This window comes from Gobius niger (genome assembly GCF_951799975.1).
Source record: "Gobius niger genome assembly, chromosome: 7".
Lineage (NCBI taxonomy): Eukaryota > Metazoa > Chordata > Actinopteri > Gobiiformes > Gobiidae > Gobius > Gobius niger.
In genome coordinates this window covers 21,937,356-21,964,063 of record NC_136858.1, presented here as the reverse complement: position 1 = coordinate 21,964,063, position 26,708 = coordinate 21,937,356, and the positions used below count along the sequence as shown (strand labels likewise).

At 39.3% G+C, this 26,708-nt stretch overlaps 2 protein-coding genes across 5 annotated transcripts in view; one reads left to right on the top strand and one right to left on the bottom strand.

The window, feature by feature from the left end:
- The window catches only part of wipf1b (WAS/WASL interacting protein family, member 1b), a 170,815-nt gene extending 163,801 nt beyond the window's left edge, over nucleotides 1–7,014 (bottom strand). Inside the window, exon 1 of the mRNA XM_079560294.1 lies at nucleotides 7,005–7,014. The gene's annotated coding sequence lies outside the window, so the exon portion shown is untranslated. The remainder of the gene's footprint in view (nucleotides 1–7,004) is intronic.
- ehbp1 (EH domain binding protein 1) overlaps nucleotides 4,057–26,708 on the top strand; it is a 90,537-nt gene continuing 67,885 nt past the window's right edge. For 2 of the 4 annotated variants that reach the window (XM_079560279.1, XM_079560277.1), the window contains exons 1-7: nucleotides 4,057–4,321; nucleotides 4,866–5,331; nucleotides 11,727–11,784; nucleotides 11,882–11,977; nucleotides 14,136–14,189; nucleotides 25,168–25,349; nucleotides 25,955–26,094. In XM_079560279.1, coding sequence (XP_079416405.1) covers nucleotides 5,228–5,331; nucleotides 11,727–11,784; nucleotides 11,882–11,977; nucleotides 14,136–14,189; nucleotides 25,168–25,349; nucleotides 25,955–26,094 — 634 coding nt within the window. In that variant the 5' untranslated portion in view covers nucleotides 4,057–4,321; nucleotides 4,866–5,227. The remainder of the gene's footprint in view (nucleotides 4,322–4,865; nucleotides 5,332–11,726; nucleotides 11,785–11,881; nucleotides 11,978–14,135; nucleotides 14,190–25,167; nucleotides 25,350–25,954; nucleotides 26,095–26,708) is intronic. The other 2 variants (XM_079560280.1, XM_079560278.1) reach the window with 1 other exon arrangement.

Sequence of the window (26,708 nt, the reverse complement as noted above, 5' to 3'; positions counted from 1 at the left end):
CAGGGGTCTTGTTAGTGGTGATTTAGTGCAGATTGCTTGTTAAACGCTGTGGGGGGAAAAAGATGACTGTAAAACACATGCACAAAACTTAATAGCACGAGGCAAGTGTGTTGTCCTACAGCATTATTTTTAGTGAATTGAAGCTAAAATTTAAAAAACTCAAGCAAGTAATGAAACCTCAGTAGGCTCAGATCAGCAATTTTAATGTTCAGAGTGTATTTATTTACTCGACTGGTTAATGATCAACTAATTTACAGTATCCGAGCATTTTAGCGGTTTGTGTTGTATGTAGAAAGAGTACATTGCTTGTAAATTGACTATATTTTGTTTGAAATTGGACCACAGATGAAGGACGAGATGAGATTGTTTCAGTGATCTTTTGAACTCAAAATCTCTGCATGAGACGCAGTATGTTATTACACCTGTAAGCAATGAGCAAATCCCCACACAGTGCAAACTGCAGGCGCCTTTCACTGACTGCGCCACTGCCTTTTCCTCTTTCACTTTATTTTAAACATCCCATCACACAAGAATAAGTGACCTTTTATTTATTTTTTTACAGATAGCTTTTGTTCATATATTGATTTTCCAGGGCCATTGTGACATGATTATGAACCTCAAACCTCCTCCTGTCTGTCTTCCATCCTTTTGTTAATTTTCTATTATGTCTTTTATGGCATTCAACACTGGCATCTAAAAGTATTATGGATAGAAAGATTGAAAATGTATCCAAATTATTTGATAATTGAAACAAGTGTGTGCAACTTAAATGTATGTTTTCTGGTTTCGACATAGTTCAGGTCTGATTTGATCTTAATCTAGACCTGGTGTTACTTAGAGGGGCAAATATTATATACATAATACATGTAGTACTTGGTGAAAAAAGTTTTAGAACTGCTGTTGTAAAGTAATTGAAATTGCATAACAACTCTTTAAAACCTCTTGCAGTATGTCCTGTTGAGATATTGACAAAAGTCCTTTGGGACTCTGAGCCCCATATAAACTTGGGTCTTAACATCTGGATGCATTTTCTTATTTGCCACTATATGTGCTGCCACCAATTCAAGGTATTGTCAAAATTTCAGGATAAAAAAAATACTTCATCAACTTATATTTTACAGTGTATCTACACAGTAATTACAGTGCATTTTTACGTACAAGTTACTTTCCAAGTAAAAGAGAGTGAAAGAGAAAATGTAAAAGATTTAGGAGTGCTGAATTACCACCACTTCTGAAGCTCTTAATGATTTCAGCTACGGTAATTAACAAGTCCTTTAAGAGCTGGCCGGAAATGTATAGTCTGAGCATAAAGAGTGAGTCTCTCTGGCTCTGAGCCTCTAAACCTGCCCACAGTGCCAGTAGCCTTTCAAAAAGACCCCCAGAATGGTGTCCATGGACTCATTTAACCTTTGTTGGATTTGTGTGAGGCGGAGTGCAGCCTTTTCTCTCTAGTGGGGAGAGTAGTGCGTAGGGACCATTGGGACCACCGAAGCGTCACCGTTCAGCTACTGAGCTGATAGTGACTGACACTTGTCTGCTAATGATCTCGCAGTACTGACCACTGACATGATCAAGCAACTGCTCAGCACTCTCTGCAATGTCCTCAAAGACTCTATTTTAACACTAATATGAATTAAAAAGTTTTTAATGTGTTTGTGGTCAATTTCCTTCCAAAAAATATTCAACGACAAGCACTTTTACGGTATCTTGTTGACATTACATTTATCCCCAATGTAAGAATACATTTAACAAAAATAGGCTAGCAAAATGTGTATATCAAAGAGTTTTAGCAGCAATGGCTAAATCCAAGAAGAATTAACACACCCATATCCATGGACAGATCAGGTCAAACCCACTTCCTGTAGTCAGGCAGATATCATCGGATGCTCTGCTATGACTTCGGATGGCACTGTTCAAAAAACATGATTCTTATCTGGTAAAGCAAGCAAGCCACCAGATTCCTCTGAGAGGACCATCTCTATTGAAAAATAGGACCGAGGGAGTAGTCTGAGTAACAAACTCAAAGTAAGAATTTCATGTTCTTTGAAAGACCCTGTGTCAGCCTGAAGCGGTTGACACTCACATGGTTGATATCTCAGAACTTGGCTTTGTTAACACGTTTTCAAGTGCTCTACCACCAAGGGTCAGCTCTACACTTGAGGGGCTGGCAACGTCACTAAAGAGTGTGTTCTTGTTGGCTGAGCTATGGAAAAACTAGTCAATATAAATCCAACAATAAGAAGCACTTGTGTGCAAAATGCTTTTTTTCCCTTCAACCTTCCCCCTTCCCTCCCGCTATCCCTTAATTTGGATAAAAATTAAAGGGAATTCTGCTTCTTGAACTGAGAAAAATGCTGTGTTTACAAAATTGTGTCCACATTGAGACAAAGCTGTCACTTACTGGCAGCAGACGTCTAACCATCTGAGAACAGAGTATGTTCAGAATAAATGGGCCAAATCTTAGCTAGGGGTATGGCTCCTTTCTAACCCTGGTGTTGTATTCAAACAAAATACCACTGAAAATAGTTCACTGAAAACATTTGAAGCAACATGATATATGTTGCCAAAGTAAAAAAATAAAAATAAACAGACACATCCAGGAGACCTGGCCCCTTGGTGCTGCCAAGCAGCCCCATATCAGTGTGTTTCCCAACCTTTTGTGTCTGACATAACATTGTCTAGAGGATGTTAGAAAGTATTTAGAAATAGATGTGTTTTCCGTTTACCAACAGCAAAAAATATAATTTCATACAGCTTTCTTTTGAAAATAATATTTAAAGTTGAGTAAGACAGAAATCTGGGTATTTGTCACAGAGCCCCTAGCAATGAAGCCCGCCATATTAGTTACAGGTAAGCTGTTTGAGTGGTGGTTATGATTCTTATGCAGCCAACATGCCAGTTGGGTGTTGTCTGACATGTTGTGCTATAAATCGCATAACAGTGCTAGTTATCTGAGCCTAAATGCGCTGTAAAATAGCAAACTGCTTCAGAGACCTGTAAAGTGAGCTTTTTCTCCCTATATGGTATAGAATTGTTAAGCCAGTCCCTACTATGCCAAGATAAGGTTTCATAGGTGAATCCTCCAGTTATGTGATTCTGACCATAGCCTGGCTCGACACCTGGAGATGGGTCCCCAGGCACTCTTGACACTGCTCACTGCGCGCTTCCCCGGAGGTAATGAAGGCTGGGACAAATGGAGAGGACAAATTTTGTTTGTTAATGACAAATAATGCATCTTAACCTTATCCTTTGGTGAAACACTGGGTAAATTCTGCATATTTCTCACCAGCCCAGAAGAAATAGACTAGAATCACATGGATTTTATATGTGTTATATGTTGCATAACTGGGGGGTACACTACGTGACAGCAAGTTGTGTAGAGGAGTAATAATCTTGGAGAGTTATTTCTCTCTGATTTGTTTCTTTTAGCTGAGTTTATTTTATTGCCTCTCCTAAATAGTTGGCATTTATCACAAGTTATATTGAGTTTCAGATGACATTACAACATTGTATATCTTGAAATTGTCAATTTCATTATTTATCTTTATCTTTAATAATCACCAAACTACTAGTCAGCAAATTGTCTCTTGTCTCCCATTTGAGAGTGCAACATCATCACATCCTAGAATAAGAGAACAACCAATTACACAACACAACAATTGTCTCATGTATAATAGATCCATGCATGTACCCCTTGAGTCTATATTTTACGCCTATGGCCACTGATAGCGCAGTATACAAACAGAAAGGAAGCTCGCATCATTTCAAAATAAATGTAGATGTGAGTTTCAAGGACCTACTGACACAAATGTTTTGTGAAAGATGCACAGATGGAAAGATGTCATAAATAGCATCACTTTACGTTTGTGACCCATATAATTCACATGCAATGTTATGTTTTCTAAAGGCCCTTAGCAAATGTTTGGTTAAACAACAAAGGGCAAAATTATATGTGAAATCATTTCTGTCCGAGAAGCAGGTTACTTTATATCCAAATTCCTTTTTGGCTCAAACATCTAATTTATTCCTGTTTCCATTGACCATGGCGGCACAGATGTGTCTGAGAAGAGCTAACAGCTAGAGTTTCCGCTGCTCTGCTACTGCCATAGGAATCAGGCGGCTGCCGTGTTATGATGCTAGCTGTCGTTAGCAGGCTAGGACTAAGCTAGCTGGATGGTTGCTGTGGTTCTATTGCGAAAAGGGCGATAATTAGCCAGCCTCTCGGGCTTGGTTGATACTCCAGCCGACAGTCATAATCTGCTAGTATTTTTTTCCCGCGGTGGAGGCAACATCAAGACGATGCTCTCGAAATAGCAGCCAGGTGAGTGTCATTTGGTCTGTTCACGGAGTTTTACGTGTATCGTTAAATGCTTAGCAGAATCGCTCAGGTTAGCGAAGTCACGGGCCAAGCTATTTCTTGGTTGTACATTCTTACAAATTACACATGTTTAGGAATTAGCATGTGTGAGTGTTGCTTACCATGTCATACTATAGTTGATTGTTGTCAGTGTAACACTGTCCTTTAACAGTGCCATTGACACTCTGGTGTTCTTTCTACAACTTTAAAGTCACATTTTGGAATGAAACCTTCCAAGTTTAAATAGTCCCAGTGAGTCTGTGTTGGTAGCAGAGGTACATGGAGTTCCACACGGGTACTTTTAGATGAACAAAGTCAGATTGCAAACTGATTACTCCAAATAGAAATACACTGTAGCTACACTATAATTACCGCTGTGTAGCGGGACAAAAACCGCTTGGAGACCAGAGACCGCTGTTCGTAGGTTTAAACATTCAAATGTCCAGTTGTTGGTATACTTTGTTTCATTTTCTATGTGTTTTCAATAAACACGTCTCTTGTGTTTCAGGACAATATTTGATGGGATTATGATTCGTATGTGGATTACCAGCCATGGCTTTGGAAATTTTGAAGTTATCTTTACGAATAAAATGATGTCCACTGATCATTCAGATATCGCCCACTGCTGCAATATTTGCTTCTCTCCACGTTTGGATCTATCAACCAGTTTCTAAAGACACCTCTGGATTTATATTTTTCTGCTCTGGACATTGTTCCTGTCTGAACTGAAGCAATCGTCAACAATGAATCAACAGAGGATGGATGTGTTCAGATTTGTTTAAATATATGTGGGATTTTGTCCAAAAGAAGCCCCTGGCAGGAAGCCTCGGACGGGAAAGGTACTGAGAAACTATCGCTTCCCGGAGAAACATGGCTTCAGTTTGGAAGAGACTGCAACGTGTAGGGAAGCATGCCTCCAAATTCCAGTTTGTGGCATCCTACCAGGAGCTTATGGTAGAGTGTACTAAGAAATGGTAAGTTTCGGAATAACATCCTTCTACAGCGCTATAATTTTACCCCTTTCAAAGCTCTATATCTCTGTCTGTGCATGAATGGTTGAGTGGTGGCCATAATTCACACAGAACTCCATACAGTATACTTGGTGTGTAGGCACGCTGGGAGGGGCAGACTGCCGGGTAATATTGTAATGCTAAATCTTTTCTATGATGAAACAATAGCTGGTGCCCTATGCTGTTCATATAAATATGTTATAAAATTCCAATTAGACCAGTGTTAGATTAATTTCAAGTTTGACTATCACTTTATTAAACACTTGAAAGTATACATTTAATATAAGTAGTATAATCTAGGATAAATGCACTGTATAGTTTAACTGGTCTTAATTGATTGAACATACATAGAGTGAGTATTAAAGAATGAAGAAACAAAACTGTATGAATTAGTTATAGAGAAAAGATCTTGAAGTAAAAAAAATATAGCCTGCAGGCATGCAATGTGGAGTGCATTGCTGAAGGCGTGACTAACACTCAGAGCTTCAACCTGGACAGATGTTAACGTGTTGGAGAATGGAATGAGAAAAATGCACATCTCTTCTCAGAGCCAAATGTGGGTGGGCTCACAGGCTAGAGTATGCTTTGTTTTTTGCAACTTGATCACGCCCTTTCATGTTATTCTACTGGGAAAAATGTATAAACATTTAATCACATTAATTTCACAGATGGGAAATGTTGCTTATCAATGTTCAGTTTATTACTGTGCAAGGCTGGCTTATTTTGAAAGTTTACTTGCTGTGGTACTGGAATGTTACCCAAAAAGAGACACAGGCACAGTTTACTATTATTATTATTATTGCTGTTGCTATCTTGTTGTTTGCTGTCATTTTATTTGTATAACCTTATTGAAAAGTAGCTAAATATATATTTGTTTATTACTATATGATTTGTTTTTAAAAACATGAGCCATATGTAAGGGAGATCATTTATTACATAATTGGATAATGTGTACTTTTACTGGTTTCTGATGATGGAACAGTATTTACAATTTTTTTATTTATTTATCATTATTTTGCAATGTGGCTCTGCTGGTATACACTCAATCCCCAATTTCATATAATATCATAAGCCAAATATTATGTTAAAAAAGTTTAGTACCAGTGAGGCTACAATATCTGAGGCTTAGCAAGTTGGCCATGTTCAATTCTGCTGCAATTCCCCCGAGGACCTGAATGAAGCTGGCTGCCTTTAAACGTAAATTTGCAAATGGCTAGCACCCTTTTTAGATGTTTCGGAGCTTTATAATGAGCAGGGTGACGAAATCTTTTACGCCACAAAACAACAGATATGAAACACAAATGATTGGCATATTTTTTCATTTAAATAACATATATTTATATGTTTGCTGTGTAACTTGTCCTGTGTTGTACTGTACTGTGTTTAAATGTTTTGGTCCCCCTTGAAAACGAGATGCTGCATCTCAAGGGGTTTTCCCATGAATAAATTCAAATTCATGGAGGTCCCCTGAGGCTGTAGTTTTTAAGCAAGAAAGTGTCTTTTTCAACTCCTTGTTAAGAAATGGTCTGAAAACACAGCATCACTGCTGTTAAGACATGCTGACATGCGTGGTAGGGATATGAGGATTATACCCTGCCAACCACACAGTGACTGTATTGATTACATGGTAATTCTACTCTACTGAATGCTAGACTGGCTAATCAGGACTGCTTCACTCACTGACACATGACATGTTAGGAGAGATCTTAGTGCATTGATATCTCCATATCTCTCAAACATCATGTGCAGTTTCTTATTATGCAGATGATGAAAACGTGTGCTGAACAAACACAAAACCTAGGCACTTGAAATAGAAATTAGGTAGCAGGTTATTTTTTTAATTATACATGCTTTCCAATGACATCACTCATAGTTCCGGTGGCCATTTTGAATGCCAAAGTAGAATTATGCAGTACTACAACATGTAACAATATCCCTACTCAGGATGAAAATTAAAGACAACTGATTGACAGTGGCATTTATTTTGATCGTAATCATTGCTCAAGAAGATAACAGTAAAAACACAGCCCAGAGAGAACACGTTTATGTGATATAACCAGCAAAGGTGGCACAGATGTAGCTGCTCTGTCTGTCAAGCTACAGCAGGATTTACTAAAGATCTGCTTCACTCCTCAACACATCAAAGAGGAAACAGAAAACCTTTCTCTGTGATTTTTACAGTTTGTCATGTCAACAGAGTCTGAGTACCGGTTAGCAACTGTCCACCATTTGATTCAATCAACTGTCAATGACTTCAACACGATAAACACATGTGGCTCACATCTTTGAACATTGAGGAAATACTACAGTAACAGCATTGTTGTTGTATCCCAGGCTAGATGTTTGGAGTGTGGTTCAGGACTTTCTCTTGGAGAGGTCGGAGCTGAGCTGTTGAAGCTAAATGCTAACGGTAGCATGCTAACATCCTTGAGCATCTTAAACACGGACTCACTGGTTTCTTCACATAAACGTGTGCTCTCTGGGGCCGTGTTTTTACTGCTGTTTTCTTGAGCAATGATTACGATCAAATAAAAATGCCACTGTCAATCAATTGTCTTTCATTTCATAATTCTACTATGGTATTCAAAATGGCCGCCATAACAACAAAAGTCACATGACTGAAAAGCATGTATAAGGGGCATAAGAAAAGTTCAGTGGATCAGGTGGGGCAGGTGTCAGTCCTTCTAAGCCACTGCAATGGTGTGCTCTGGCAGTATGGGTCAACCTGACCCAACAAGAGCCTCCCTGTACACATTGGGCACACATGTTAGTATGACTTCCAATACAGTTTTCTTATTGTTTTCCATACTGAAAAGGTTATCTGCTTATGTACCACATATGGTCGTTCCATGACAAATCACCAAATGTCTGAAAACTATCATGTAAGACCTTCTCGGATTTTTCAAATTTGGCATTTATTTTGACATACCCAATAATGAGTGTGGGAAGGTTAAAGTTGGACAGAAAAATTAGGTTTTGAAGAAGCATCAGGCCAAAGCCATGGCTTTCTTTTTGCTAAAGAAAATCCCAGCAACAGAAATTGTTTTTCAAACATTGACATTTTGCTACAACTGTGCCAAGGTATGAACTACCAAAACAGTGTAATGAAGCACAATAGACTATAAAATGTGCTAGCGAATTGCAGGGAAAACAAACCTTTAAACAGATTTGTCTCATATTGGCAGGGAGTTCACTGTCTCTGTGCTACCAATTCCAATCCTGACATCTTCTATATCACATAAATATGATAAATGAAAAATGAAACCTAGATTTTTTTAATTTATTTTTTTCAATGAATCTTCAATGATATCAAAGCTTTCCAGAAGCACCAGTGGATTTATGTAATAAATAATGAAATACATTATGAAAAAGTAGTAACAAGTACAAAGTTTATGTCTGATGCCAAAATTAATTGTAAGCCAACATTTTATGCTATATTGTAAAGCGCTTTATGATTATGTCTGTGAAAGGGTTCTATTCAATTAAAGTTCTACCTTCTTCTATATTTTTAGGGATTTTACTTTTTTATCTTTTATGAGTTGTTCAAACTAAGACTGAAAGCATATGATTAAGCGGAAGTGACCAGCCTGTCAGGCTGTAACATGTCTGTTTCTGCGTAGCATGTGTGCATTATGGCAAATATTCCTCATCTTCTGTCACAGAGAAATCTTTCTGCCAAAGTCTGTGACATGGTGTTCATGTTTATCCAATGGTCTGCAGATGTCGATTCATAATCTACAAGCATAGACCTTTACTTGTTTGCATTTTAGGTTAAATATCTAGTAAATTGCCTTTGTGGTGCTAAGATTTTCAAGTCTGTAAAACGTGTTGCCAGTTGCCTCCTGACCAGTGACCTTCCCGTGAATCTTAGTAGCTTTGTCCGGTCAGAGGGCCTGATCGTAAGAGATATTTTAGCAAATCAAATGGCAAAAAAATATCTTAGAGAAAGAGAGAAAGGACCTACTACATACAGAAAACATTCTACATCCTGTTTGTTTGTATTCTCATGTTTTAATGCATTAGAGGGGACTTCGGTCTTGGATTAAAAGGTTGGGAACAGGTCCACTGGGGGAACTGCTGGTCTTCTTTTAACCATGAATCTCTGAAGGGAATGGATTGGATTCTGTTTATTTTCTGCACTTTTGTTACTGGCTCAACATTGCAACCAAAGACAGTGAATTACAGCCTGACTAGTTGTTTGTCCTGTGTACCGTTGACCTCCTTTATACAGACATGGATTGTTAAATGTGATGAATCTCTGATGGTGTGTCGTGTACCACACAAACTGAGAGATGCCTGAGAAACAGTGTCTTTTGGAAATCACAGCAAAGTCCTATATATTAATGTTACATGGACCATTAGCCTGCTCTATTCACTGCAGCAGAAAATGCACCCTTTTATGTGGGCTCTTAAAATGGTTTATGGGCTGATGCAGGAGATTAATAATTGTAATATTTAGGCTTTGTAATGCTTCATGAGTAAATGCTTTCATAAAAAAGAATTTTATAAAGATAATTTAATGAATGAATTAGTAAAATGCAAAAAAAAAATCAAATTTTTGCCATTATTGATTAATCTATCTATGAAATAAACTGTACTTAATACATTTGCGATTCTTTTGGATGCCCTCTTACATGTTGATGTGGATCAGAGTGAGACAACATAATTATTGCCTTTTCCTGGCCTATTGCAGTGTACCTTCTTCTGACCCGAGGTTCTAACACCTCAATAAGTCCTGGCAAACATCTTTTGTGATTTCAAAATGTGATCCCAAGTGCATAGACCACAGATAGGGAGATTTTTCCACAAATTTTAATCTTGCACTCATTTGAAGCCACGGACTAAACAATTGTAAACAATTCTGGTGAAATCCTGTGGAAGTGGTGGGGAGCTGCCTCACTGTTGCTACAGTAGGATCACTCAAATTGTAAGCTACAATCGTAATGTTTGCGACTGACCCCGACAAACGGTTGTAACACAATTGTTACAGCGGCCGCTGGACGCCCCTGCACCACCTGAAGCTCCATTGTTCCATTGAAGGAAAAAGCAGCACCGATCATTATGGCGCCCCCTCTCTGTGGGGCGTAGAAAACATCTCAGGTGGATCAGCTTGTCATGCCAGTAACCTTGGAAACCATTAGGACCATCAAGGTTACATTTTCCTCATCAGAGAATAAAACTTTCTTTCACCTTTTTAATGTCCCTGTGTTGGGTGCTCTCTTGCAAAGTCCAAACGGGCTGTTCTTTTTTATTTTTGAAGCACTTCAGTCGCTGATGCCGTATGATGGTTGTTGTGCTGCAGTCGGCAACAGCCAATCGTTTCCAACGGCTCAGTTCTGGTGACATTTTTTTGGTCTTCCACTTGACTTTTTTGTTCCATAGCCTCCAGGATAAAAAAAATCCTGGTCCACCTCAACAGCGATGCCGCACTGTGAGAGGCCCTGCTTATGCAGCTCAACGACCCAAAAAAATAACATATTGTATTTATAACATATCTCAAACCCTAACATTAAGCCCTAACCCTAAGGGTCTCGTGTCCTATTACATTATGTACCTACAAAGTACTAATACAAGTTATTCTATTGTGTATGTAGCCCTTAGGTACAAGTTATAACACATTGTTAAAGAGCACATTGCATTGCACTAAGTATACCGGTAGTTAGGTACAATGTATCAAGGTGCTGTAAAATAAAGTGATACCAGAACTTTTATTTTTTTGCCTTTGCCATTAGGACGTCATGACAGTGTGAATACCTGACAGAAAATGACACTGATATGAGCATATTTCAGTTTAATTGCTGTTTTCTTCACCACTACTTCTTGTTGCTTATTGAAGTTCTGCTGCGAACCTTGCTAAGATCCGACCACATGCATATGTGTAACTGGCCTTAATCTTCTGATTGACACTGTCTCAAATGCTGATGATGTTCAATGTGCTTGCATTCTTTTTGACTATTGGTCAATTTGCAAATCAACTGTTTTTTGCTCAAAGTACGAATGCTGAATGTCATCCACAGTTCTCCACATATGCTCTGTTTCTTCTGTCTTGTCAGGGTACAATCAGACCATTCTTTTGCCAGAAAGGCTGCAGGCATCTTTTCTTTAAAATGAGTGGACAAGTCCTGCCAAACATCAACTGTCAACTTCAGTCTGATTAACAGAAATTGAATACACACAGTATAAGGCTATACTTATTGTATAGCTAGATGAAAAAGAAAAAACGCTGATCTTTTGTAAAATGCGTATCCTGTTCTCATTCCTGCAACAATAGCACTCATATGAAGTGTGTTTGTAATAGGGACGTATTTATTATCTTGAATGTACAATGTTGGTGAACTGCATACATTTCTCTTTCCTAGGCAACCGGACAAGCTAGTTGTGGTTTGGACACGAAGAAGTCGAAGGAAATCGTCCAAGGTTTGTACTCTGTTTAGCGTTCATGTTTGAATGATAACAGGCGTGCCTGTTTTTCTTTTCTGTCTTACCAATAACTGACTATTTGTATTTCCCTTAGTCCCACAGCTGGCAGCCTGGCATCAAAAACCCTTACCGTGGTGTGGTGGTGTGGCCGGTCCCAGAAAACATTGAAATCACTGTCACTCTGTTTAAGGTGAGTAACTGCAGTGCTTCTGTGATTCTTCTGTGATGACCCATTTTATCAATAGATCTATCAGGACTGGTTAGTTTCTCGAAGCTGGAAAAAAGCTCTTGTCAAACCCCAAATTAGCTTCTGCTAAGAGCACTACATGCATTCATCAGACTTCTGTTGTTTATGTTTTTGTATCTGTCCACCATAAAAAAAACAAATAAATAAATGTGGTCAGGAGAGGTAGTGACTTACCAGTCAAACAAAACAAAAACAATATTAATGTCAACTTTTTAAACACAGTATACTTTACCATGTTCTCTTTCTGAAAATAACCGTCTGTGACTGTTGGTCGGTTGTGGTTCCAATCACTTGGTGTTCGGTCCCTATTTCTCCTCAAAAATTTGAAATGCGTTTGTAAATGTACTTTTGTTGTGGGCTTTCGTTATTATCCTTGGGATAAAAAGAAACATTCAACTTGTTCATTTGATTTTAATCTGTGTTTTAGTACAGTGGTTCACAACCTTTTGTCCTTTAAGGCCCCCTGCGCATACGGTGGTTAGGTCCCAGGTTGAGAACCACTGTTTTGGGGGATGCTGTTTCTGTGGCCGTACTTTTATATGGACTGTAATAACCTGATTTATTTCACTAATCTGTTATATTTTGCTGCAAAGTTAAAGAGAGACATCTTTTTTACTTAATATGATGATGTTAAATGTGAAAATGTTATTGCCCTGACTTGTGATTGGAGAATAAAATATGGTATGCAGTAGACCAACTGGCGGACCTGGGTCTAGATCTGGACCTCCAGAGGCTTTAGTCTGGACCCGAAAAGCCTTTTCATCCTCTCAATGAACACCACGGTGGCGCCGTAGTTAGCGCTTGTGCCTAACAGCTCGAAGGTCCCGTGTTCGATTCCCACCTGGACCGGCCTTACATGTTCTCCCTATGTCTGCGTAGGTTAAACATGTACAATAGATTAATCCTCCAGCCAGGTGTTTCTGACCACCTGCCTGGCTCCACATCTCCTACAGGTCGTCCAGCGACATTGAGGATGGGTCAAATGCAGAGAAAAAATTTCTCTACAGAGATTTCTCTACAGAGATTAATAAAATATAACTTAACTTAATATACTTAAATTCTTAGGTTGAATGAAAAAATATCTACACAATTTGTATAACACTGATATAAAATAGCAAAATGATTGATTAATTGATCAGCTCTGCTCTGTAAATAGACAACCTGTGCTCATGTTCTAACATTTTCAAGAGCAATGACTCTATATGTCCGGACCCTGGACATATGTCGAAAGTTACGAAAGAAACATTTGCTGACCTCGAGCTGATTTAGTTGCTGACCCCACAGTAGACTGTATAAGAAACTTTTCTCATTCTGTATTATTTAACTATTTCCAAATTCTAATAACTTTTAAGTTAAGTTATTACTTTATCAAAAGTAGAATGTAGAATTAAAGTATAAATAAATGTTACTTTAAGTTATTTCTTAAAACAAACTTTTCTTTTCTTATAAAGGCAAAAATAATAATAGTTCCCATACTGCCAACCTTGCAAAAATAGTTGATTAGGATTTGGTCAACGTTTCGGTCCTGAGACCTTACCTTCATCAGGTAAATTCCCCCTTCCCCTTTTCTTATTAAGAAAATGCATTGCTACCAGAGAGTGTATTTTCTATACTATTTTGTTCACCTACAATACTGTGCCTCACCAGCTGTAGCCCAGTGCGCGTCAGTGATTGTATCTCAGCTGTGCATAATTGTATAATGTACTGTAAATAACTCTCATTTGGACAGCCAATGTCTTGAATGTGTTTGACAAATGTGTGGTAACATTCACCAGCCAATGTCCTCTAACTATACAGTCTCCATTTCAGTGGAGCTTTTGGTACAGGTCAGATTTCTTTCTTTCTCAAAAGTGGTAGTATAATTCTCCTTAAAGTTCTGCTGTGCAAACGCAGAGGTTACACAGGAAGCCATGAGTGTCTATCTTAACAACATTCTACATATTGACTTTTGGCCACAGCATAATCACTGTGTAGTTCGTGTCATTAGTGTCTATTACAGAATGTTAAACACAAAACAACTATTTACTAACAGGTAAATGGGATGTCTTTGGCTAAATGGATTAGAACAGCTTCTTATCTGTATTCTGTTCATGTCTGACAGGACCCGCATGCAGAGGAGTTTGAGGACAAAGAGTGGACATTTGTCATTGAAAACGTAAGTTAACTCTGTTTTCCACTTAAACTCGACTGGACTTGACACACTCATTCAATTCTGGTGCTACAACCCGTTTTTTTCTCCATGTGCACATGGCGCCATCGTGTGGCTTTTACTTCTCATTACACATGTCAACTAAAACAATTAGTTGCCACTGTGTATCATTTTATCTCCTAATAACTTAAGATATTTTCCGTGTGATTTATAATTACAAACGTATTTAATTAAAATGCAAATTGGGCAACACTGGGTTTTGAGCCCTCAGCAATAGAAAGCCCCAAAGATCGACAATTTAAATCCCATTTTAATGTGGTTGTGTCTAGACACTTCACCCACCTTGCCAGTATGAATGTGGAATGTGAGTGAGTGCTGGTTGGAGAAGTCACTGACACTAATTGTTAACTTCATTTCTGCCAGTGAGTCTGCCCCAGGGCTGCTGTGGCTACATGTAGCTTAACTGTAATGCACAAAATTGATAGCGACCTCTTGTTGAGCAGTTGCGTGCTATAACTAACATGTTATAGATGTTATAGAGTGGATTTAGATTTCTTTTGATCCCTTGTCCCGTGAATTGCTTGCATGCCCTGTCATATGTGTGTTTTAACATTGATTATAAAACATGGTCAACCAAGTCACAAATAAGTACTTTACTCTTCTGCCTCATGTCGATGCTGCTCAGGAGCCAGAGTTGGCTGCAGTCTTTGATAAAAAATTGAGAAGACAAGCAGGTCAACTGGTCCTCAGAGCAGAGCGTGGGACAGAGAGAAGAGAGTGCAGAGGAAGAGAAACATTATGAGCGGCTTCTGTTTGTGCATACCTGGCTAATGACAGTGAGATCAAAGTCAGGCCAGTGCGCTGACAGCAAGAATGAAGAGAACAGAACATCCCAAACAACATGGGCCAATAGGGCGACTAACACCTTTATACCTAATTATACTGCATCTATGTCTTAAACCATCCTATGAAAGCAACATATTTGTCTGAAATCCTAAAGATGATAGAACGATGAGTACTTGGCCCTTTTTGGACATTTAGGTTCATCATAAGAAACACTATTTCTTTTACATAACACAGTCTTTTTGTACCACCAGAGGGCAGTACTGCCCAACATCTATCAGATCTGTCTATCCAATACACAATGCTATTTGTAGTTGAATGTCTGTTCATTCGTTTATAATCAATGTAGAAGAGATGGCATAATTATTTATATTGTATGCATTATTCAGCCTTTGTTCATTTCTAAAAAGAGTTGTACGAGTTGTTCAATGCTCTATAAATTGTCTTGGAGCAGGCAAACAGGAGAGGTGAGCTCCTCTGACCTCTCATCAGACGGCACAGGAAAGACGGAAGAATACGCCATTGTGCCCGAGTCGTGGAGATGATGAAATTTAAGATCCCCGCGCAGTGGCTTGTTCTTAATCTGGGGGCCAACCTCATGCTAGGCTAATCCCTCCCTGCTGAATTACCAGTCCTGACTAGATTGTATTTTTGTCATTGAAAAATGGCAGTGTCAAACACTACCTTTTCTCCTCTATTTGTTCGTCTGCCAAAGCGAATCGCATAATCAAAAGATGGAATGAAGTCAAAGAGCTGAAGGAGGAAGGGAGAGGTGGCAGAATGGAAATGGCTACACTGTGGTATCTCTAAATTGCATGCTACCCTCGCCTTTGACTGCTCTTTTAAATGGGAGCATATTATCAAGAAGGTGGGTAAATTGAGAGTCAAAAGATTGGATGACTCTATTTGAAGGCATTGTGCTGACTGACTCTTTTGTGTGGGGCTATGTATGTCTGTGTGGATTGTCTGCTTTTGCATATTAACCATAGCTGGAGATGGCAGTGTCCCTCAATCTTCAAAGCTTTTGTGAAGGATTTCCATAACTCACTCACCGGACAATTGTGTCTAAGCTATCATGTTTGAATTTATTCAATATACTCACACCGTGACTTTAACTGCTCAAGCAATGCCCATTGTCCACCCCATAGACAGTATGTTATTTCTATTTTGTTTTATTTGTTCTATTTTATTTATTTATGTATTTATTTATTTATATATATAGATACCTCTTAAGCAATAGAAGTATAGTTTAGCAGTCTTCAAAATTGTATGTCACAAAGTTAGCACACTACCATGACACTTATTTCCTTGGTAGACAACCTCCTCCCATCTGTAATGCCCCCCACCCCCAGTCCACACACACAGTTTTTGCTTGGAACACATTACGTAGGCCAGTGGGTTGTGATCGCTGACTGGGCCTCAGGGAAGAAAAACACAATTATTTCAGCCCTCTTCTATTCACGCAAAGGTGACAAAAGCTGGTATGAAGTATGAAATCCCAAAAGTTCCTCTTGTGCTGGGGCCGTCAAATTGGGATTAATCTGTGTGCATGCATGTGTCTCCGAAGTTTTTACCTTTGCTCGTTTCTCATTTGTTAAATAGTTTTAGGAAGTCAAAGCCATGTGAGATGGCAATGGTGTTGTATTATTAAAATGTTGAAGCCCAGCTTTGTGAGCAAGGCAGGGGGTGCCTGGTATGGGATTACCATGAGACTGATGCTTGTAATACATAAAAATATATATTCATTATGAGGTTTGTATTGTTACATTTCTATATGTATTTGGGGTGTTGATTTAATTTTGGATCTCTGCATTTGGTGGCTCTGGATCCTTTGAATGAGTGCAGGTGCTGTGTGTTGGTGAGGCCGGGTGGTCCCTCATGTTGCCCTAATAGGCTTACTGATTCCCTAATCCACACCACACTACCCCATCACATGGCTAGTCTGCTGACTAACGCCACCTTCAGTCTGTGTACGGTCTCTGTTCAGGTGTCCTGTCGCTGTGTGGCTTCAACTGCTTCTGCCATTGACATAGTGTCAAAGTGTGGGGCATTAAGACATACAAGTTTAACCATGTTATAACATTTATTATGTCATACCTTCAAAACGCCGGCCCACCCTCCCAACTTCTCTCACATGGAGCAATCAGTGACACCTTCACCAAATTTGTTCTTGTCCTGTCCTCGATTCTCTTTTCTATTTCTTCACATTGAACCACTACCCATTTCATTGCAGCAGTGGAAGTTCTGCACCATTTTGTGGCATACTACATTTCATAATATAATTTACAGGGTATTTTCCCGATGATGCTACAAAAACTAAGACTAAGGGCTCCTAAAGTAGATCAAAACGCCTGAATAAAGTGTAATATAGCACCTTTAAAATAAAACAAACAAACCAAAAAAGCAACAGTGGTTTTATGTTGTGCTGTTAAATTCAGTGTCTGTGTGTTTGCTTGAGTGATTTCAGATTTGCAGGTTGCATTGGTGTGTATATTCACACTTATCCAGGTTGTTTCCACATCCCCGTCTGAGGCGTCTGCTCCCTGCTGTGAATGTGCCAATCTAACAGAACTGCACCATTTTACAATCTTTCAATCTTTTAAATAGACAGTCGCACAGCATCGCCTCCTTATTTCTTAATTTGCGTGAATTTTTCCATTTCAGTTGCAAACATTGACTGTCCAGTGATGGTTGCAAAGGCCTGTTGATAACATTGTAAAGGAACACAAAGGATAAGAGGCCCGGACATGTTTGTTATGTCTCTCTCAACTGTTAGTGATGGCAAAATAGAAACCAGAATCTCTGATATTTTGATCTCAGACGATTTGGGCTCATCATGCATTTGTATTTCAAAATGAGTACTCATGTTGCACTTTCAACATGAGTCTAAAAATTGCAAGCACATGTAGTAGGACACTTTACATTGCTGTCTCGTTTTCATTCATCCTGGGATATAAAAATCAGGTACCAATCCCTTAGCAAGGAGCAAAAATGCACATCTTTTTATTATAATCTGAATGACGCAGAACACATTAGAATCCAGGCTCCATCAGTTTGTGAAATGTCTCTCTCCGCTTGCTATATTTCATATATGTTTATTGTCCTGTAAAATAAAACTCACTCAGGTTGAAAATATCTATATTAATTGTGAAAATCTCTCCAGTTTCACTTCACAAAATGACCACTGAACTTCCCTTTACTTCAACTTTACTTTTGAACATTAACTTTATGCACGTTTATGTAAGGTCTCAGTCGTGCAGGAGTTCTGTCGTCTGTTCTTTCTTGTTAACTTTCACCGTTTTTCATCTCCTTTAGAGCAGACTATTGGTTTTATGTTTTGCATTATTCATTCCTTCACTGTTGCTCTAATCCCAATCGTGCACCTTGTTTTGAGTCTTGCTCATGTGGCAACAGTGGGTGGTCAAACAGCGACAATGACAGCAGAGCAGTTATCTAAATCTCAACTATTTGTTTTCTTGGTGCTTCTTAAGATGGCGGCATGTGATCGAGACAGGCCTCTGTAGCCCACAAAACATTGCATGGCAAATCATCCTGTTTATCCACAAGCTTGACCCGCTGGGCTGGCGTAGTTGGGTCGCTTTGGGTGCTGTGATGTGTCTCGGGTGTACTGGCAAAAAAAAAAAAAAATGTGTTTACAAGTATGTTCAAGAATTTTCCATTTCTAGTTTAAGAACGATCTTTGTCCCAGAGCGCTGAGAACAACTGTTCAGCTTGGTTGCTGTGAATAGCGGATTGTTATGCGTTCTGGTCCCACAACTAAGCCAGCCATTGACAGTTGACTGATCCCCAAACATGGTTTCCTCTCTGTTTTGGATATAAATCTGTGCTGAAAGCTAAGGTTTTGGAAACTAAATGAATCTCTCTGTGGTTAGCAGAATTGCCTTAAAAGGAAAATATAACAAAACTGTTCTGCCTCCCTGTTTTCATTAGCTTAGTTAGCTTTAGCTTACAATCAATCACAACAATACTGCCCCTCATGTTCAAATAGTATTAGTCGTGTACCTTATGGCATTTCACTTTTCTAATCTGTCTCGCATGTAAATGACTAATCTAGGAAGACCTTTAAATTGTTATAAATAAAATAATAATAAATGAAATGAAGAGTGGGCACACAACTACACATTTTCCACACCAGCTCCCTATCCAATCCCTGCACTAATTCCCCCTTGGTAGAAGGTGTTCATTGTTTCTCTTTCATTCTAATCTCTCCTGCTCCTTCTTAAAAATCCATATTATATTCTCTTTGAGTTGGCCACAATCAGAGGCACTGAAGCAGAGCATCACCCTGCTAATGCTCTTTGTCTCCGCAGATTTGTCACTTAGCATGGAGAGTACACCTTTGTCATGGAGCAGACTGGGAGAGATGCAGACTCTCACTTTGGGCAATTGTTTCTTGTCACAGGCCATCTCGGCCAACCTCCCCCTTACGCAAATCAGCTTTGCTGTGGATTAGGGCCCTATCATAGCCATGTTGGATCTTAGCACCCGTCATAAAGCGGCTAAAACAAACAGATTCTTGAAGATGGAATCAAGTGTTTTTAAGTGCTCCACAAAAGCTTTTCCAGGAAAATTTTACTTTGCAGCTCAGAAATGTTATTATATATATATTTTTAATCTCTGGACTAGTATTTGGCACAAATAAATTCTAAGTGTCTATTTCAAAATCCCACTCTCTTTTTCTCAAAAGATATCAGGTTCGTCTTGGCTCACTGTATAATTTGCAATGTTTTTACGCACAACATTTCCAGGCGTGTGTGTGTGTGCACATGTGTGACCAAGAGATGTTATTGGCCATTTTGTACCTTGATGATGACCAAAGATGGTGAAATGGAGGAAAAGTGATGAGCTGGCACTTCACAGAGCAGGGATGGACTGTTGCTCTAATCCGATCGACCTATGGCCTGCCCTTCGTAACTGTTTACCCCAATTTCCAATTTTTTCTCTCTTTAGTCCTCCTTCCCAAACCATCCAGTTCTATGTCCCTACTGCCATTTTCTCCCAGCTCCCGTCCATTCATTTCTTGACCATCCCCTTCTTTTAAAGGGCCCCCATGTTGCCTTTCTCTCTCTTTCCTGCAGAAGTGCAGAGGCAGGACTTTTTGCTGCTGGTAATTTATTTTCCCATTAGCCCCCTGTCTGAAGTGCATGCTCTGGGTCTGAGTGTGCATGGGGGCACTGAGGGCCACCCAAAAGAAAGACCCACAAAGTTAAAGAGAGGAGGCCGTCCTGGACACGCTGATAAGAAACGAGGGGAAAGAGTTTGTTCAAAAATGACAGAAAGGGAAAACCAACTTGGTTGGCCAGTCAAATGCTGGTATCCAAATTAAGACTTTAAAATGTCAAATGAGTTCTCCTACGTTCACACTAATATTAACTTTATGCAAAATAACTTCTTTCTTTCTCGTTACTTATTGAAGAGGTGTCACATTACACTTACATTATTTGTTGGATTTGTAAGAGCGCAGCGCAGGCCAGGAGGAAAATGATCTTTTTCAGGTCGGATTAGGCTTTTTAGGGGCCAGTTAGTTTGTGGCTCCTTGGCTTTCATCTTCTACCATCAGAGGCAACTCGACATTAAAGACATTCCATTCAACCCTCATTCTCCTTTTGTACAAACGCACTGTGACCAATGCTAAGAAATGTAGACGCAATTCTGTCTACAGGGGTAGTTCAGAGGTAATTGTTCTATCCATAAACATTATTTATCTTTCTTCATAGTTAATATGTACCTTTTCACTACATCTACATTTATTAATTCTTGAAGAAAAAAAGTAAACTAAACATTTTTGACTGGTTATACTTTTGAATTACCCAATTCCAACAATATTTCCTACGTGTCATTTTTACACAGCCTGCAGCTTCTAGTTATAAAGCCTTTGGTGCTTTGCCTGTGTGTCCCGGCTGCAACTATTTACATAAAGGCCTTTTCCTGTCCATTATAAAAAGCATTGTTATTGTAATTCATATAACTTTGGTGATAGAACGGCGTACCCTTTATGTTTTTGTTACCTTTTATAATACACATCAACGCTGCTTGGGGAAGAGAAAATAAATCCTTACCCCTAATAGTAATGGATGAAAATTGGTCTTAATCTGCACCTGTGTGCGCCTTTAAAGCCCATAGTGCAGTATTCATAGTGGTATGTAAAAAGGCCCACCTTATCGGTTATCAGGGGAGGCCAAATTGACACAGAGGAATCGCTCTATTGTGCGTGGATTCAAAGAGAGATGTGAGCACATTGGATGTCTCCATTTCCAATAACTATGACCTTGAGGCAGGAGAACCGCACTGGGCCCCCACCTCCAATCTGCTGACTGCTGAATTCCTCCCCGACCAAATGGTTTTGTGAGTTGGGGAGTCGGGCTAATCAGTGTTAGCTCAGTGTTGTCTTCATCCAAAAAGCTTCAATACTGTTTAAGCTGTGATTACAGTTGACAGTCAGTCATAAACCCGGTCACCAAAGGTTCAGATGATGAATTCAGCATGCTGAGGTTTCTGAACAGGTGAAAATGCTGCCCTTTCTAAAGGGGCAAGTGAAACTTTACCAAGCTTTTTTCTCTCTCTCTTCACTTATTAGGCTTCTCCATGAAGCCTGTAACATGACGATTTACAGTAGTATTACTAAACCGTGTATCACTAAAACAGTAACAAAGTGGTATAAACCATTGACCTTTCTTTTATGTGTATTGTGACTGACCTCCAGTTGTCCTCGCAAATGCTGTGTTTTGTGATTCTAGGCTTAAGATAAGTTTTGTTCCGTATCAAGCAGATGATTATCATTGCCCTGAAGTTCTGAGTCAACTTTTAACTGTTTTACTTTTCACAACATTGCAAGCAATAAAATTAAGAACGACATTAGGTAGAAAGAAGTCCATATGTTTTTTTTATATCAATAATTTAGCATAAATTTTAGACCTATTTACCTGAACAGTAATGACTTGGGGACATTTGTGAACACTAACTCAGCGGTCGGTCTCAGACACCAAGCTCCATTAGCACTCTTCTTAATTAATCCATCTCTCTGTGTCAAAAAAAGGACAGCCCCTCCTTCTATTGGTCCGTCCTGTTGGCATTTTGGGGCAGTGGGATTCAGGAGAACCCCTGGGTACCCCCTTCCTGCCCTGACCCCTCTACCCCCACCAGGGTGCATCTTTGGATCGATTCTGGGCCAGCTGGCACAAGGCAAGGGACTGCTGATTGGTGGCGGCTCCCCAAACATGTGTTTTGTATTCAACATTTTCAAACATATTCAAGGTACACTGTGGACTATTTCAGATTGTCTGTCACTAATGTCACAGGAGCACACTTTAGTACAAGGTAAACCAAAAACAAATGTAATACCAAATGTGCTCCCATAGGCAAAACTATTTCTGAAGTGGGTTATCAAAATAAATCCTTTTTGGAAGAGGACCTAATATATTATATGACTACCTGTAGTCAAAACAAAAAAGTGAATGAATTGAGACCAACTTGTAATGTACATGTTGTGTCTGTGGAAAGGCGAGCCCACTAAAGATGCCTGTTTTTAGGTATTTTTCACCATTAAAAACTTCAGTGTTTGTATTTTATTCTATTTATTGGGTGAAATGCTTTGCTGTGTTACTTTAAGATGCTTTATATGATTGACACACATTTTTTGTCACATGACCAAATCCAAAATATTTGTGTTATTTAAAATTTTACCCAACTTTTATCTAACTACTGACCTCCCTGAGAATGAACTACAAAAGGTTGGTCTTGCCCCAGGCCGTTATTTCTAAAATGCAGTTACAGATTGAGGCAGCTAGGGGGTAGCACACATACAGCCATTATTCCCTGTCAGTGCTCAGAACCTTTTACCTCATACCCACAAACAGTCTGCGCAGGTATTTAGTCCTTCTCAGTGCTCAGCGGAGAGGGCGCACATTGATAGTCCTGCCCTCTCAGTAATAAATTAAACTTCTGTATTGTCCTTCGCTTTCATTTTACACATCATGTCAAAATCCCTCTCCCTCTATAATCCCAACCACCTTTCTGTCACGCACACTCACTCGCAAGTCCCAGTGATTGACAAGCAGCGTCCAGGGAAATACAGCACATTTCCATTGTTTGCTGCCCTGCTCAAATCTATTGAAACACTTATTCCATTCTTTCGCTAAGGTATTTGCATATCCTTAAGTATTTTCTGTTTTACAATACCCCACTCCTCCCATCCATTCTCCTTTTTGCTAAATCCCCTCTTCTTAAGTGTTTGGTGCATTCGACAAATTCATTCATAAAGTATCTCCATGCGCTATTAGCTTAGTATAATAGCAGCCGTTAATCTGCTGCAAGATAAGAGTTGGAGAGAGAGAATATGCTCATCTTTGACTGGAGACTTGGTGCATTGGTTTAGCTGAGGTCGGTGATGACGAGGCTGCATTAATTCATTGGGCGACAACACTCAAAGGTGAACAAAGCCGCAAATGTCAAGTGGCTTCCCAGGTCAGTCACTCATATTCTCATACATATTTTTGAAAGCTTGATTTGCTTTGAGGAGGCAAAGACAAAGCAGGAGAATGGTGCTCAGCCGGCTGGTCATGTATGCGCCGCCTTGTCAAAACTTTAGGTAGTTGGTAAATGATGAAATGTGATCATCAAAATGTACGATGTTGACAGCGCTAAGACGCATCAGAAAAAGCACCCAAAATGATCCAATTATTTGTGCTCCCATAGATGATTTGGGCTATTATTATTCTATAAAGAGGCTAACTTTATTGTTTTGACCTATACAAACATGAGATATTTGTATTAATGTTTAACATAATTAAAACGTGCATATTGAACTGAGTCTTTATTTTCAAACAATTCCACATCTCATTGCATGCATTAGTTTTTCCCCCCCAAAAATGTATAGCCCTACTATATTCATTTTTATTGTTTTTGGACTCCACAAAACTGAGTGGATCTTGCAGAAAACCCTGCAGTCCTCAGCGATAAGTGATAACCGAGTTATTCCCCACAGAATGATGCCCACGTGTTTTTTTTTTATATATGTGAAGACATCCAGTATCACTTTATCTTTGGAATCGCCTGAGCCCGTTTATATGTATATGCGCTCTCAAACTGGTGTTGTGTGAAAGAGAGCCAGCCGCTGCGCTATGTTCAGCCTTGTGCACATGTGAGGATGAATCCTTCGGGCTTGATACGTGTCTCAGACAAGAAGGTATTTTTTTCTGTGGAATTCAGGCACAGCTGTGTGCAGAGACTTTCATTCAACTTTAAAGTCTTTTTGAGATCAAATTAAAGAAAAAAAAAGACTAAATTTAAAACCCTTTCACAAAAGAAAACATATTATTTTATTTGTTGATCACAGCACATGTACTAATGAATATAGCAGGACCATTTCTAAATAGGATATTCATGGCTTGTTAAAGCTGAGGCAATTATGAATAGCTAAGTAAAGAATCTTTAAAATGAGGAGTTATTATCCCAACAATTAATGAACCCAACACAACACTCTTGTTTTTGTGATCTGTCCATATTGCACGCACATCCAAATACTACAGCTAGACATGCTGTGAAAAATCAGTTTCTAAAAGCAATAGAGGCAGACAAAAAGCTGGAACATCTCCAGCTGTTTAGTTTCCATATCTAACAGTTGGCGACAAGGTTTTGCAGCAGTTCTCATTTTTCACACTGTCCTCTGGTGAGCAGCTTGTGTCCTCACACACACACACACACACCAAGGGCCTGTCACTGATTCTATAACTCTTATCACCTGGTCTGTGGCATATTCCCAAATTCCAATTTGACTGCTAGCCCCTGGCCCAAAGCACATCTCTGAAAAAAGAGGTGCGGTAAAATGGTTTCAGCATGGACCTTTTTGATAGGAAATATCAGCGAGGATTTTATGTCTGAATTTACAATGAGAGGCACACGAGACGCACTTTGGAGATAGTTCTGCTTTTACCAAATGCAACACACTACTGGTAAACATTCAGATAAATCTAGACCATCTGACTGAGACTAGTGTTGATAATCCACAAAATAATTCTGTCATTTCTGCTGTTGGAGATAAAATGGGGCAAACGTCATACAAATGTTGCATTGCCAAATATTCAGTCTTTATAATAAGAAAAACCTGCTCTTCTCTCTGCAGGAGTCGCCATCAGGAAGGAGGAAGGCCTTGGCAACTAGCAGCATCAACATGAAGCAGTATGCCAGCCCTATGCCCACACAAACAGATGTCAAACTCAAATTTAAGCCGCTGTCCAAGAAGGTGGTGTCTGCCACTCTGCAGTTCTCCCTCTCCTGCATCTTTCTCCGTGAGGGAAAGGCCACGTAAGTGTTTTGTAGTTTTAGGTTGGGCAATTCATACAAAATGATTGAACTGTATATGTTTTTCTTTCCATATACAGCCCTTTGAGTTTAAACAATCAGGACTATATAAAAGAAGCACTTTCTTGTAAGATGCTAATTTTGGATGCAAGGCTCCAAAATAACTTGAAAGTGTTCATTTTCACAGGGTGCTTTGACCTCTCACACGTTCATCCTGGTTTCTGTTTGTTATTCATTCTAATTTGATAGCGGCTAGTTTAATTTAAAGACCACCTCCCACATGACTGGAATGGAGCGGAGCGAGGCCTTTGTGTGGAGGATGGCAGGTCGATGGCACATAACCCTTGTTAACCCTTCACAGAATGATGTGGACCGCACAAACAAACTCTATCAGTGTTCAAATGAGCCCACAGCCTGGGAAGCGCCAGCACAAAGAACAGAGTTGAATGCACAGAATATGATGGTAGGGGGTGATATAGAGAAACGGGTAGACGGAGACCCCAATTTATGGAATGAAAAAAGCAAGGCTATTGAAAAGAGTTACGGTTAGAGGCTAAATTTGTTATAGTTTAAATGTGAGAAATCACAGGTTTTTCTTTTCTGTCCAGTGATGAAGACATGCAGAGTCTTGCCAGTTTGATGAGCATGAAGCAGGCGGATATCGGCAACCTGGACGATTTTGAGGAGGACAATGAGGAGGATGAGGAGAACAGGGTAAACCAGGAGGAGAAGGCAGCAAAGATTACAGGTAAATCTGGATCTTGGATACACTGATGACACTCATGGGACAGGTTATTCAGGTTGATACATTTATTTATTTATTTATTCTTCTATTGAAATGGAATAACAATTTGGCCTCCCTCGACCATGGCTTCTTTGGGGCATCAACCGTAACACTTGCTTTTTCTACCCAAGCTAGAAATGAGCCAGCTTCTTCTTCTTTTTTTTGCAGTTTTCTTTTGTTAACAATTATTTTGTTGCAAAGATCTTCTTTGGTTGCGTCTTTTACTTTTTCTTAATGCAGCCCTTTTATAGCCTCACACTTTGAGTTTACTATAGATTCTATAGCCTTTGTGTTGGCCTTGTATCTTTCTGCTTTGTTTAATCCAACTTTCAGAGAAGCATCACTTTGTGTTAAGCTTCGTGCTTTCTTTTCTTTCTGCTCTGTCCTTCATCCCATTTATATGTATGTGCATTGAGCGCCTTCAACCGTGATACAGTTGTGTGCATCCTTGAATCAAAGGCCTGGCCACGCTGCCTAAACATCCCACTGTCTTTGCAGTTCTGTCTATACACAATGCTGTTATGTTAGTAAACCTGCTATGCAGTGTGTTCTTGAGTGTAAAGATTAATAGCAATTTG